Source organism: Podarcis melisellensis, assembly GCF_964234715.1.
Source record: "Podarcis melisellensis genome assembly, chromosome: 8".
In the NCBI taxonomy this organism is placed as follows: domain Eukaryota; kingdom Metazoa; phylum Chordata; class Lepidosauria; order Squamata; family Lacertidae; genus Podarcis; species Podarcis melisellensis.
In genome coordinates this window covers 78,595,355-78,610,974 of record NC_138540.1, presented here as the reverse complement: position 1 = coordinate 78,610,974, position 15,620 = coordinate 78,595,355, and the positions used below count along the sequence as shown (strand labels likewise).

General features: G+C 41.7%; 1 protein-coding gene across 2 annotated transcripts in view; it reads left to right on the top strand.

The window, feature by feature from the left end:
• Nucleotides 1-519: 519 nt before the first annotated feature.
• LOC309376194 (uncharacterized protein) overlaps nucleotides 520-15,620 on the top strand; it is a gene marked incomplete at its 3' end in the record, with an annotated part of 90,703 nt that continues 75,602 nt past the window's right edge. For both annotated transcript variants that reach the window (XM_081922453.1, XM_081922454.1), the window contains exons 1-2: nucleotides 520-568; nucleotides 1,504-1,593. In XM_081922453.1, the coding sequence (XP_081778579.1) occupies nucleotides 559-568; nucleotides 1,504-1,593 (100 nt within the window). In that variant the 5' untranslated portion in view covers nucleotides 520-558. The remainder of the gene's footprint in view (nucleotides 569-1,503; nucleotides 1,594-15,620) is intronic.

The window sequence follows — 15,620 nt, the reverse complement described above, 5'->3', positions numbered from 1 at the left end:
GTAGGTAGTGTGGTGTAGTGGTTAGCATACTGAGCCCAGGAGCTGAGAGAGATCAGAGTCAAAATTCCCAATTCAACCACAAAGCTGATCTTGAGTCTTGTTTAGTGGTTGGGTCCTGAGGGTCCATTTAGAAAGTGTGCTTATATTTCCTTATGGAATGGGGCAAGGGGCAATTTTTACATTTGCAGAGCCTTTTTTGAGCGTCAGGATTATTATGGGGAGTGGGGTGCATTTAGGATGGCTCCAGGTAAAGGCAAGTCTAAGGTGGGCCCTAAGGGCAAAGGAAAAGCATGCATAGGCATCCCATTCCCCTCCTGTTCTGTGGAGGAAGAGTCAGACTAGGGGGCTATATTGATGTTCCTCGAGGCCCTGAGAAGGCAGAAGGCAGCCCTACTGCAGCTGTAACTTCAAGTGCTTGTCAGCTAGCAGAAGCAAGAAACACAAAATCCTAACCAAGGTGCTGGTAATTTAATTTCAACAGGTTTGGATGCCTTGGAAGTAAGTACCGATTTTGCTTTGCAGGAAGTGCCAGAGGTGGAAGGCACGCAGGAGGTGGTCATGGCAAAAGGTGAGGCATTATATTCTCAGCAGTGGAGTTGGCCAGGGTGGCATCCGAAATTGCCATGGATTTGTCAGGGTTGGAGTCCAGCTCAGTGGCCTTTCTCCCTTCCAGTGGTGGCTGTGGCTTCCACTGGATTCCCCCTTTATACAAGGGGATCTGCTATCTTGTTGGATGCTTGTAATCAGGAAAGGGGCCCAGGATCTGTGGATGTGACCAGCCACCCTGATCTGCAGGGATAAATCTGATGCCCCCCCTTCATCCAGTAGCACCCACCAGCTCAAAGGGCAAAGGAAAGGGAGAAGGCGGATCTGGATCATCAGTTTTGCCCCACCCTGATCCCTTGGATGTGGTTAAGTGAACGCCATTGCATTTTCAGAGCCATCAGCCCCCACTGGGTTTCCATCTTCTCCCAGCTACCAAAGAAAGGATTTGGAAAGGGGAATATTGTGTTGTGTTCACTCACTTAAATAGGGAAATTCCCAAGAAAGGAAAGGACTTTGTAGGTGAGATTGATGCAGGCAAACCAAAGCACAGGAAGGTGCCAATTGGTTACTGGGGTATTTAAATTTATGCCAGAATTAATATATCAAATTATGGATTTATGGAGCATACTCAGAGTTCATGGGGGGGGGGATTGAAGACCTATGATGAAGCTTTATGCAGCTGGGCAGCTACTAATTAGGCCTGGAGTGTGTGTGTGTGGGGGAAATACTAGCAAATGGGAAGAAGGCTTTGTGTCTTTCCATTTCTGTGTCTGGAGATGTTCCTGTATGAAGAATTGGGGGGGGGGGGAGAGAGAGATGTGCGTTGGTGTGCATGCAGTCTCTAACCCACCACTACATGTGGATCCCGAGACCATTAACATTGCTCGTGTTTGGCTTGGAATACTCTGTTTCTCAAAGACTGGACAACTTATGTTTCCTCTCCTCTCCTCTCTGCAGTGAAAAGCGTGCAATGTTTCAAAAACAATGGGTATGCTTATAATATCGAAGGAGGAAGTTGCTTTTCTCAGCGTACTGAAACCTATTTAAGTGAGTATGAAGCCTTTCTGTCATATTAACTCTAAGTGTGTGAGTGCATCCTGTCCCATTAAACTTTAATTAGTTTAATGCTAAGTAAATGTCCAGTGCACTTCCATCTTCACAAGTCCCATTACAGCAGAGCATTTCGCACAGCGGTTTAAGAAGGGCAGGAGAGGCAGTATCTTTTCAAAGAGGAATCTTGGAGCAAGCGGTTTGGAACTCAAAGAAAAGGTTTATTTACAAAAGAAAAAAAAACCCTGGCGACGAACCACACATATCAGCAAACACGCCCAAGGGGACAAACACACGGGAGACTGACTATTTATACAAACTCATATTCCTGGAAGCTTAATGACTTCCAGCTGCTCAGTGATTAGAGCGTCTTGCTACCTCTTAACCCTTTGATAGCAACACCCCCTCTCGCTCGTAACACTGAGCTGTACCAACCTTAATTCAAATTTAAACCTGAACAGAAACATTTATGAGATTGTGGACTCAAAGCTTTCGTAAAACCGTCTGCGAGATTTTCTTGGCTTGGACAATACTTTGGTTCAATTAAACCTTGTTTTACACTTTGGCATACATTTTGATAACGGATATCCAAGTGTTTTGTGTGTGCCTTGAATTGACCTGATTTAGCTAGTTTAATACAAGGCTGATTGTCTTCCCACACTCTGATAGGTAGGGAACATTCTCCAAACAATTCTTGTACCAGTTGCTTATAAAATTCCAGTTCTCTACATACATCTGATAATGCATTGAACTCAGATTCAGTTGAACATAAAGCTATAAGTGATTGCTTTCTTGATCTCCAACCAATTAATGCATTTCCAAATTTTATCGCCATTCCTGACACTGATTTTCTATCTGGTCCAGCATCTGCCCAACTGCTGTTGGTCCAATATTCAAGTTGTGTGCTGCCCTCTGCTGATAGTTTTAAACGAAACCTTTTGGTAGTTTGGAGATACCTTAAAACTCTTTTTACTCCTTGCCAAGCATGCATTGATGGTTTTTCAGCTTGTCTACACAGCATGTTGACAGCATATGTTATATCGGGCCGAGTCCACTGTGCAATGTGGAGTAGACTGCCTATCACTGACTGGTAAACCCCGGGATTACAGAACTCTGCCTGTTGCTCGGCTTGATCATCCTTTATGTAACTTAACTCCATTGGGGTTTTAACACCAGCACAGTTGTCCATTTTAAACCTTTCCAGCAACTGCTGAATCTTAGCTTCTTGGCTGAGCCAATAGTTCCCATTTTCACCTTGCTGAATTTTAACTCCTAGATAAACAGATACATTGCCTAGTGATTTTATCTGAAACTTTTCTCCAAGCTTTGTGGCAAATTGTTGTGCAAGTTTATCATCCTTTCCACTGTATAATAAATCGTCAACAAATATCAAGACTGCTTCTTGTTCACATCCCGAGCCTTTTAGATAAAGACACGCATCTGCTGCACTCTTTCTGAACCCCATGCTCTCTAGAGCATCGTTTAAGCAGGAATTCCAATTACGGGTGGACTGTTTCAACCCATAAATGGATTTGTGTAGGCGCCAGACCTGGTTTGGCTTGTCTCCTTCAAAACCTGGTGGTGGTGTCATATAGACTTCCTCCTGTAAGTCTGCATTAAATAAGCCACATTGACATCAAAATGAAACAGCTTATTTCCCTTCTTAGCTGAAGAGGCTAGAAGCATTCTTAATGACTCCGATCTTGAAGTAGGGGCATAGATTTGAGAATAGTGAACACCTTTGCGCTGTGAAAACCCTTTTGCAACTAGTTGGGCTTTATATTGCAACTCCTCAGTAGTTGTGGGCTTTAAACGATATACCCATCGACAACCTACAGCTTATTGCCCTTTCGGAAGCTCTGTACTTGTAAACACACCGAGAGACTTCATTGAAGCCATCTCCTTTTCCATTGCTTCCTGCCACTTTACGGCTTCTGAGCTTGGAAGCTGCTGTACTTCCATATAGCTATCTGGCTCACACTGTGCCATATTTACGTATACACTTGTCACCTTAAACCGCTCTGGCGGCTTGCCCTTGGTGGCACGTTTTGACCTGTGCAATTGCTCCTCTTGTGCCCCCTCTGACCGTTGGCTGTCAGAATCTGTCTCAGACTTTATATCTGGATGCGCCCCTAGGGATAAAGACCTCCATTCAGATACCTCCCTTGGGCTTGGTGTTGCAGGTGACCTGCTTTGCTTTTGCTGTCTGCTAGGCCTACTGACTGGCGATGCTGGAACACTCCTAGATTCTGGCTTTTCTACCTTGGGAGAAGAACCTTGTGCCTGGTCAGAATCTGCATCTGAACCATGTGCACCATCTCCTTCTGGCTCACAACCCTCTGGACTTTCATTCTCAGCATAAATGCCTAAAACATCTCTCAAAATGTCAGGGTTAGCATGTAAGTGAGTCCATCCGGACTGCTCACAAAATTCAGCGCTCCTACTGAGGACCACTCTTGTAGTATCCCCATTTGGGTTCATGAATCTTCAAGATTTGGCGTGTGGTTCGTACCCACAAAAGATGAGTTTCCTAGCCCTTGGACTTCCCTTTTTCCTTAACACTTTTGGGATAAGTACATAGGCTTGACATCCAAAACCCGAAAGTAATTAACTTTGGGCTTCTTCCCATATAAAGCAAAATATGGGGTAGTATCAATTACCGAATTATATATTCGGTTCAGAATATGAGTAGCCGCCTGCCAGGCTTCCGCCCAGTAACTTTGAGGGAGTTTAGCATCAAACAACATAGAGTTTGCCAACTCTTGCAGAACCCTGTTTTTACGTTCGGCCACACCTCCTTCTTGGGGGGAATAAGGTGTAGACAGACGATGCTTAATTCCCTTTTTCTTAAAGAAACTCTGCAACACAGACCCGGTAAATTCTACTGCATGAACCCAATTTTTAACTGTTTCTGCAGTATCTGCTTTTGTTTAGAGAGGAAAAAACCATGTAACCTTTGTTTTGTCATCCGAGAGACACAGTGCATTCCTCGAACTTCCCATGCTAGCAACAGGCATTGGGCCACATAGATCCATATGCACAAGTTGGAATACTTTGTCAGATTTCCTATCTGAACTGGGATAGCTGCATCTATGAACCTTCGCCCTTTTGCATGCAGTACAATCCAAATACTTAGTACATTTGTTCATTTTGCACCCTTCTGATAATTCAGGTTGCCTTTTAACATACTGAAAATTAATATGTCCCAGATGGCGGTGCCATAAATGAACACAAGAATCATGGGTAGGCGAGTTCACACAACCAGCATGAACCTGTTCAACTTCATCTGGACTTGTCTCAAAATAATATAACCCATCTCTGCATTCCACCTGCAAAAGAGATACGTTATTCTTTGAAATAGCGCAAACCCCATTTTCAAACACAGTTTTAAACCCATCTCTATCAAGTTCTGACACAGACAAAATACACCCGTTCATTCCCTTTAGCACGTAGGCATCAATTTCTGTTTGCAAACAATTCAAGAACACTGTGCCTACGGTCTCAAAGGAACGTTTAGTTGAATCTGCCATTGTCACAACTTTAAGGGTTTGCAAATGTCTGCAATTCTGCAAACGGACACTAGATGGCGCCACCAGGTGGTGAGATGCACCACTGTCGATCAACCAGCATAGATTGCTGCCTTGGCCACGCTCTTGCATCAACGCCATTGCTGAAGCCATGTGCTGTGTGCTGTGGGAGTAGCCACAACCTCCTCCTCTTCTTCGACGTCCCCTGGAACTCCTTGTCTGGTAACTAGGGGTAACGGCCTTGGTGCTGTCTTGACCAGGTTCACGTGTGCAATTCCTAATTAAATGGGAAGGGGAACCACAGCAAAAACAGTGTCTAGCTGCAAAAGCATTTACTGTGTTCTCAAACTCAGCATCCCCACTCTTAGGCACAGCATAACTCCCCTTTGAAGATAAACCTCTTTCTCTTTGCCTTTTATCCTGTTCATCTGCAAGCCGAGAAGAAATGTATTCAAGGGTTAATTCAGTTGAAGGCATAGCTTCCAAAGTTAGAGCTAGAGTCTCATAGCTTTTATCAAGAGAAGACAACAATATGTATGACTGCTGCTCCATAGAGAAAGGAATGCCCAGCTGTCTTAGTTGATTAAAGGCAGACACCATTTTGGCAATATGTTATTTCACACACGCTCCCGGTTGGAGATGTAAATCAAACAAACATCTTGTAGCATGGATCTTGGCTCCCGCAGTGTTTCTGGAATTTAACCGCTGCAGAACCGTCCAGACCTCATGCATGTTCTTTAACTCAGAAACATAAGGCATTTGCTCTGGTCCCACTGCCAAAACTAGTAGACCTTGGGCTTTCCTGTCGCGTTTCTGTGAAGCTGCTGCTGCTGCTTTGTCTTCTGCAGACGCGTCTGCAGCTGCCTGTAAAGGCGGTGCTTCAGTACAACTCCACAACTCTTTTGCTTGCAACCAAAACCTTACTCTAGCCTTCCAATCTTGACAATTTTTCCCATTGAGTCGCATAAACGGGACAGTAAAACTTTCCTGGGACTCTGCCATCCTCCCTGGGGCTTACGAACGATACTCACACACCTATAGACCGTCTCCCAGCTGCTGAGGTGGCTCCTTGAGGAATAAGACGTCTTCCAGCGAGTACAAACTGCGCAGTGCCTGTTTAAAACTTTCTAGGCACGTTGCAGGACTCAAGCTGCTTTGAAGGCTTTCGTTGTCGGCAACTGCTTCTGTCTTCGCTCCAGTCCTTGCATAAATCACTCTGAACTGCACTCCTTATCCCCTTCTTGACGTACAAACAACCATAACCTGTCGCATTAAACTTTAATTAGTTTAATGCTAAGTAAATGTCCAGTGCGCTTCCATCGTCACAAGTCCCATTACAGCAGAGCATTTCGCGCAGCGGTTTAAGAAGGGCAGGAGAGGCAGTATCTTTTCAAAGAGGAATCTTGGAGAAAGCGGTTTGGAACTCAAAGAAAAGGTTTATTTACGAAAGAAAAAAAAACCTGGTGACGAACCACACATATCAGCAAACACGCCCAAGGGGACAAACACATGGGAGACTGACTATTTATACAAACTCATATTCCTGGAAGCTTAATGACTTCCAGCTGCTCAGTGATTAGAGCGTCTTGCTACCTCTTAACCCTTTGATAGCAACACATCCTTAGGTCTATGGGGTATCGAGTGTGACAACAGAATGATGATCTCACCAACCTTGAGGAACTCAACTTTTTCAACAATTAAATATTAGAATTAAAACTATATTAAAAATCTGTTTAAAATGTACCAATAATTACAATAAAAACAACACAACCCCAACCCTTTCAGTAAAAGCAGTCACTCTCCAAAAACCTGTTGAAACCCACTTGTAAAATGACAAGGTGGGATTTAGTCTAGATTCTTGAGTGAGGTACAATAAAAGCAAAAAAGAAAATAAAGAAGAAAACCTCATGTTGAAACCCATCCATCCCTCTCTATGTTGAAACCCATCCACCCCTCTCTATGTTGAAAACTCTCTCTCTCTCTCTCTCAGCAAGGGAATTCCAGGGTCTGCAAGATGAGATGGCCCATTTCCACATCATTAACTAATAGTGTGGAACCTCTCTCACTCTCTCATACTTTGACTCAGGGAAGCCTCATAGATCCACAGAGCCACTGGTAACCTTCTCCTGACTTTTACCAGCTGCTTACTGTGAACAAACTGTGCACAAATATTCAGGCCTCATCTTTCTCTGACATTTGTCTCATAGCTCCCCCTTAACTCCTAAATGACAATCCCTCAGTGAATGATAATTCCCAACTGCTTAGAAAGCAACCAAATCAGAGTCTACTCTTGGTTGGTGCAGGCAAATTGATGTAGCAATGAGGTGCGCAGCAAGTGAATGCACAGAAGGAGACATGTGTTGCATTCAGATTAGTCCAAAACTTTATTGATTACAGGGATAAACAGCTTTGACACAGACACTGGACATGTAACCAGTCCGCCTACTGACTGATAGACTATTGGGGATGACCAATATTGTAATCCATCAACAGCATGAAGAGCATCCTGTGAACCTCAAGTAGACACTGGCAAGGGGTTCTCTGTGCCCTGAATCCCTGAGCTGGATGTATGGACAAGGAATGCATTCTTCCAAGATCCCTGAGAGGGATCCCATCTGACAGGGTGGGGCTTCACCTCCCATTCCCACTAGGAATCCAGCCCAATGATTCTTCTGCTGCACAAAGTGGTGAAATAGAAGGTTGCATAGAACGTGACTGCCAAACCTACAACCCCTGGAACAAGTCCAGCATGCCATTAAGGATATCCACTAGCCACGCCTTGTAGCCAGCTGCTTAGTAGTGTATAATCTGTCTTGTAAAAAGTCCCCTTGGGCATGCACATTTTGCTTCATCACTTAGTTCATCTTACTTGGTCCTTGTTAACTCAGATGGGCAACTCCACACTTGCCTCTTTCATTTGCTGGGAAACCAAGCAACAGACAAGCATTTTCCTTGTCCTCCTACTGTGTTCTGCCCACACAGACCACCCAATCTCCTCCTCCTCCTTCATTTGTTGTCTTCTTCCCTTGAGTCCTGCAGTGTTTTCAACTGAAAGCAAAGCAGACTGCTGTGACTTGGGTCCATTGGTCACTTCACTTTACTCTCTCTCTCTTTTGTAATTCATTTTTATTGGTTGCTTGAGACATACATGTGAGAGTTCAGAACTTAACTGGTTAAGTTGTTCTGAGTGTGCGTCACATTCCGACGTCAGCTTTTAGAAGCTGGGAGGAGACAAAAGCTAAGGAGGAGCTTGTTCCCTGTACGTTCAGTTCTCCCTGTGATTCTGAGGGAGAAAGATGTTCTCTCCGTGTGTCTGAGAGAGAAAGACATGATTTACTATGGCTGAAAAAAGTGACGGACTTTGTAGCTGAAATGCCGCAATAAATAGCTGTTTATGGACACAAGTGTCTGCTGTGTTACTGTGGGACAGTTTTACACCGCTGCCGTTTTACTCTGCTACGCGTGACCTGAGAAGAAGCTGAGCCAAGCTGAGTGGCGCAGTCGCTGAGGAAGCGTACCGGACCCGTTGTAAATCTCTAATTGGCGATCGTAAAGCAATTAGAGTGTCACGCGAAATCAATAAATTCCAACAAATCACATTGTAACAACTTGATTTTTCTCTAATTAAACATATAGTTTTAAAACATAATGAAAGAAAAAAGAACAAAAATGTGTATTTGATTGATTTGATTCATTTGTAATCCATTTCCGTTTGACTTCCCTCCCCTTCTTACCTCAGTCCTCAGTTTTACTTAGTTGACTGCCCCTCCTAACACAGCCATTTATTCAATAACCTAATTCCATTATGTTTTACTTTTTTCTTTTTTTCTTACAGGAGTTACTCTAAACCGGTCAAAAAAAATTATTCTCCATAATGGTCTTTCAAATAATATTTAAATATATTTCAATCATTTTTAATTTTTTGTATTGTTTGATCTTTTTATCTGACCTGTCTGCTTGTCCAGTTCTGTATACTCCATCAATTTGATCAGCCAGTAACTCTTTGTTGATAAGGTCTCCATTTTCCAATTCTGGGCATTCAAGACTCTTGCTGCTGTGGTGGCATACATAAATACTTTCTTAAAGTTTCTTGGAATTTCATCCACCATGATCCTTAAGAGGAATCTTCAGGCTTTTTAGGGAAGGAGCTTTTAAACATATTTTTAAATTATTTATAAATTCCCTCCCAAAATTCCCTCATCTTTTTTCAGGTCCAACAAACATATGTTGTGCCTGCCACTTCTTTACATTTCGAACACTAGTCCGATTATTTGTTTTAACATTTTTTATCATCCATTCTGTTTCCTGATTCAAAATAACTGATAATTCAGTTTGAAGCATTTTAATAGTTTCTGGTTCTTTGGGTTCTTAGCTATTTCTTTTTCATCATTTTTTTTTCATCTTCTCTAATATTTCCATTCTTTCTTTCTTTTTCAATTTCTTATGAATTGCATTCTGGTTGATGAAAGATCCTCTCATGGATGCTTTCCCTGTCTTCCAGACAGTCTTAATATTAGTTCCTTTGTTTATATTAAATTTGAAGAATTCTTCTATTTTTTAATATTTTTAATATAATATTTATTATTATTATTTTCTTTTTTCCCATTATAACAACCAAATAAAATTTCTTCATCACATATATCTTTGCTCTAACTGAGCTTTGACTTTCTCATGTCCCCCTCCCTGATTTCCATCTGTTATCACTTTTATCTTAGCATTTCTAAATCACCCTATTTATCTTATCTCCATACTTAAAAGACTTCTAATTTTTATAAACAGGTATCAAATCATAACCTACCAATATTTTAAATGAACCCTGCAAGTGTTTTCAAATGTTTACAATGTTCCTTCATATACGTTTTTACTAAAGGTATTTTTGAAAATCTTTTTCAGTTCATTATATATCATATCCCAGTAGGCTTTAATCTTAGGACAAGTCCACCACATATGAAAGAAATTCCCTTCCTTCTCCTTATATTTCCAACATATCTTATATTCTAAATTTTAGTAAGTTTAGTCAGCGTCAAATACCACCAATACATCATCTTCATTAAATTTTCTTTTAATGTCATGCATGCAGTGAATTTAATTGTTTTTGTCCATAGTCTTTCCCACTTCAAATCTGAAGAATTCTTCAAAAGCTTTCTTAGATTTCTGAATTATTCCTTCATCAATAAGTAACGCTTTGTTCATCCTCTATCTTTTCCGCCCTCTTTCTTTCCCCCTCAGGAATAAGGACACTGAATTGTGATCTGATAGGGGCTTTGGATCAATTTCAAATTCTCTCACTCTTAATGTTAATTCTTTTGAGATCCAAATTCCATCCTGCCTGCTGGCAGACTGGTTCAGCTCGGAATAGTATTTGAATTCCTTTGCCCTTGGATATTTAAACCTCCAAGCATCTACTAAATTTCTATTAACTGGAAAAAGTTTGAGATAATCATCCTGTTTTATTACCTACACTTCTCTGAGTTCTATCATGTTTGAAACAACTCCATTCAGATCTCCTGGAAGAATTAATTTCTCCTCCATATAGTCTAACACTGTTTCTTCCAGGTGTTTATAGAAATCAGCTTTATTATCACTGGGTGCATATACTACTCAAGGCGGAGTATGTTTTACCAAGTAAGAGGGGACTTTCTTTTGACCCCTTGGTTCATGCCAGATTTTTTTGTTCAATTTTAAATTTCATTTGTAAGATTTCCCTTTTCTGCTCTGTTAAACTATGGGGATATGGAGATTTCCTGCTTCTTGGAACCGGCATCATGGGCTGCTGCTCTCTTGCATCAGGACCATCCCCTTTCCCCCCCTCCTTACAAAGAGACGAAGAGACCCGGGAAACTCCTCTTTGACAATAACACTTCTATGCTGACCCCAAGACTCCCTCCTGGGGGTTGGGGGGATGCGTAGCCTTCGCGTCTTCCCCCTCAAAGCCCATTAGCGATTGAGCCCTTCTGAGCTCATGCCATGTTCCATCTTGTGGGAAACCAGAAGTCATTTTACTTTACCCCAGGGTAGTCATACCTACCGCCCACTAACGCCCATCTTTCTTGATGGTAAGGAGGATTCAGCTTGTGTTGTAGAACCCCCTACTGCCCACCTAGAATCCTGAAATGGCCACTAGTGGGTAGTAGGGATTGTCCCCAATGCCACCACCCCTCTTTCTCTCTTTGGAACCAGTCTCCATCAATAGGAGTATTGCATCTAGATCAAGGGAAGTAATAGTGCCACTGTATTCTCCTCTGGTCAGACCTCACCTGGAGTACTGTGTCCAGTTCTGGGCACCACAGTTCAAGAAGGACACTGACAAACTGGAACGTGTCCAGAGGAGGGCAACCAAAATGGTCAAAGGCCTGGAAACGATGCCTTATGAAGAACGGCTAAGGGAGCTGGGCATGTTTAGCCTGGAGAAGAGGAGGTTAAGGGGTGATATGATAGCCATGTTCAAATATATAAAAGGATGTCACATAGAGGAGGGAGAAAGGTTGTTTTCTGCTGCTCCAGAGAAGCGGACACAGAGCAATGGTTCCAAACTACAAGAAAAAAGATTCCACCTAAACATTAGGAAGAACTTCCTGACAGTAAGAGCTGTTCGACAGTGGAATTTGCTGCCAAGGAGTGTGGTGGAGTCTCCTTCTTTGGAGGTCTTTAAGCAGAGGCTTGACAACCATATGTCAGGAGTGCTCTGATGGTGTTTCCTGCTTGACAGGGGGTTGGACTCGATGGCCCTTGTGGTCTCTTCCAACTCTATGATTCTATGATTCTATGATTCCAATTAAGGTAAAGGGACCCCTGACCATTAGGTCCAGTCGTGGACGACTCTGGGGTTGTGGCGCTCATCTCACTTTTCTTTTTATATAATATTTATTAAGATTTTTTATAGTAATACAATAAAAATTAAAAAAAGTAACAAAAATACAAAATAAAAATAATTAAAAACACACAGATTTTCCATTGCTTATTTTCCTTTAGCTTGTTTCCCGGACCTCCTCATACCTCCTCTTTTTGTATTCCACTTCAGATTGTTGGTTCAGCAAATCCTTAAATCATTAAATTTTTACCTGTTTCTAACCCTTTTTTCATATTCATCTCACTTTTCTGGCCGAGGGAGCTGGCGTACAGTTTCTGGGTCATGTGGCCAGCATGACTAACCCGCTTCTGGCGAACCAGAGTAGTGGATGGAAACGCTGTTTACCTTCCCGCCAGAGCGGAACCCATTTATCTAGTTGCACTATTAGCTGATGCCAAATAGGCCTGCAACATATAGTAACAGCACATAGCATTAAATGCTAGAATACTCTGGTGACAAATGAAGCCACAGAAAGTTTTTAAAAAGGAAAAAGGGGAAAAACATACTCAGACAGATATAACTGCTTTTCCCCATAGAAGGTTGCATGCAAAAGGATTTCTTGTATTGAGATAGCCAGAGAGAAGTGAGTTCAAGAGATCAGAAAATTAGAGGAAACAGATGTAAAACCATCTTCTCCCATCTCTCAGAAATATAGTACAAAATATAAGGAAGCTTCATGCGTCAGGTCCCTTGATCAGCTAGTTCCATATCAGGTAGAGATGGGTAGTGGATCAAACTATTCTAGGCTCTTTTATAGGGGCAGAAGAGGAAGTCCATCTAGTCCCAATTATGTGCAAGTTGTTAAGGAACTATCCTAGAATATTCACATGGTATTGCAGAAGAAATTATATGTCAGAGGACTGCCATCGGAGAGTCAGGTGGTGGAAGGGCTCAAGGAGGCTAGGAGACCTTTGGATGCGGAGGAAGGAACCAGTAGGGGGAGAGGGAGAGTTCCTGCAGAAACTCAATCGGAGGAATGGCTCCAAGATGTTTCCAGTGAGAACAGCGGGGAGGGCTCAGAACCTCCGCTGGGGTCACGCAGAGAATCCAGAAGGAGAGTCTCCGTCAAGGAACTCTTATGTTGGCATAAATTCCGAAAACGCCCACTGACGGATTCTGCCAGCGATTGAGGTAGCCATGCACCCATGGCTCCTCGGACTGGGAAAGTTTAGGAACTGATGGTAAAGCTTGGAGGACTTAAATGCTTACGCACGAGCAGCCCCCTTTTCCCATTACATTATACTTCAAAGAAACTACTTTATGGATTAGTTTGCTGAATTCAGTTGTTGCCAGGTATTTTCTCTTAAATCACCCATTTGCCCAATGTATTTATATTTCCACGTTCATCAATTTGAATTTTTGAATATCTTGCTATTCCTTCAATTCTTTCTAACAGATGGCTCTAAAGAGACCTACAAGAACAAGGGTTGTGCTAAAGATTGCATCTCAGCAAATGCCACCTTTTCTTCAGTAGAAAACAAATACTTCCAGCATTTCTACTATTGCTGTCAAAAAAAACTCTGCAACAATAGATTACCTGAAAGTAAGTATAACTATCTATCTGTCTATCTATCTACCGCCAAAGATAAATAGCATTGAGCTTTCCAATTTCTTTCCTTGTTACTCTAAGACAAGCAATACTGTTCCAGTCCAAGATTCATTCCTGGGTCATTCAATATCAAGTATTCCAACTTTTTTACCTCAAGAAAAGCCTAACTAGCTTTTCAGACACCTTTTAATTGAATAACTTTCAAAAGAAATGCCTGAAGCAACTAATATTATAGTTGAGATCTTGTTTATTCTGTTATATTTTATTCCAAGAAGACTCATTTATCCCAAATAGAATCCAATAAGGCAAACATTTATGTACAAAATATATTTTTTTAAAAATGAAATTTGCAGGTTGCTCTTTGAAATATTAAATAATCAGTATATTTTTTGAATTTTTAAATCATATTAATTTTGTTAATCCTTTTTTAAAAATTGAAAATTTGGTAACTTAGATTTTTAGATTTAGAGTAAGTCCATTATGTGACATATCATGAAGCTCAGGTTCTGCAGGGATTTGTGTTTTTAGTTTTGACATATCTCAATGCTGGGCTGAGCTTTTAAGGCCTTTGAGTATTCTGGCAAGGTCAAATTTCTCTCTCTCTCGCTTTGAAATTTCAAACCCTCATAACTCAAAAACGGGATGAGATAAAAAAATTAAATTTTAGATTTATACTTAGTTTTGATCACTCAACAAGTATACAAAAGATTAAGAAAATTAGATGACATGAGGTAAAAAAGTTGTATCACTTGATTGGGTGCCAGTGCAATGTTCCCTTGCCAGTAATTAGGGACAGAATTTTGATATACAGTATGTCAAAAAAAATGTAGTGAACTGCCCTGTGATTCTTGAACGAAAGGCAGTATACAAATTTAATTCCTAATAAATAAATAAATAAATAAATAAATAAATATTGAGCTCCCAATGGGACCTCGATAATTCCTTGGAGGTGTTCAGTAAATGCCCCAACCTAGTTTGTATGAAAAATTCTTGGAATCAGCATCACCATGTCATGGAGAAGCACTTTCTACCCAAAAGATTCAAATGACCACTGGGTGTGTGGAAGAGAATGCCCCAAGTAATTGGGGAAACAGAGACAGAGATAAGAACACATGCCCCCTCTTGCTCACTCTGGGACTCATCTTGGAGGGGCAGAACTGCAGAGGTAGTTAGTGAAACTATCTATTGCTGCTGGATGCCATCTAACTGGAGAACCACAAAAGTCGCACTGCTTGGGAAAAGTTGTTGAGCTCTATTTGAGAATAAAATTATTTGGGAACAAAAATATGTTTTTGGGTTTTGGAGGAGATTTTAAAAGCATTGTAAAAAACAAAAATCACCCTACATGATTGGAAAATATGGACATAGGGTAGCCCTAAGTTCCTCCCATTGCTATATTTCATGTCTCAGTTAGTGAACTGTTTCTTTTCTCTCATTGGTTTCTACAGTAGGTCTGCCAAACATTGACGTTTTCCTGTGTCCAGGAATTATTATCAGAAATCAGCAAAATAGCCGGGGGGGGGGGGGGATGCATGAAAGCTTCAAATTTGGTGTCCTCCTGATTTTCACTTTTTTAAACTGCAATGACTGGCAATGGTTGCTGGTGATTGAGTGAGAGATGACTGGGGTGACTGGATGGATTATGTATCTGTGTGCATTTGTGCAGTAAAATGGGATGAGTGATCATGAATAAGAAGCTGGGACTGAAACTGCCTTGGTCATGCTGGCTGATAATATCTGGTGGGCTAGGGACAAAGGTGAAAGCTATTTCCTAGTACTGCTGGATCTCTCAGCAGTTTTTGATACCATAGACCATAACATCCTTCTGGATGTTAAAAGCAACATTTTTCAGCCGTGGGCCAGTCCACCGTCCCTCAGACTATGTGGTGGGCCAGAGATGCATATTAAATAAAACCACACATTCTACTCATGTAAAAACATGCTGATTCCCAGACCGTCTGCAGGCCAGATTGAGAAGGCGATTGGGCCACATCCGGCCTGGGGATCTTGAGTTGCCTGTCCCTTTTCTGGACCATCTAGAGGGGCTTGGAGCTGGAGCATGGTTATATAGTGGTTCTGCTCCTTCCTCCTGGGCCAT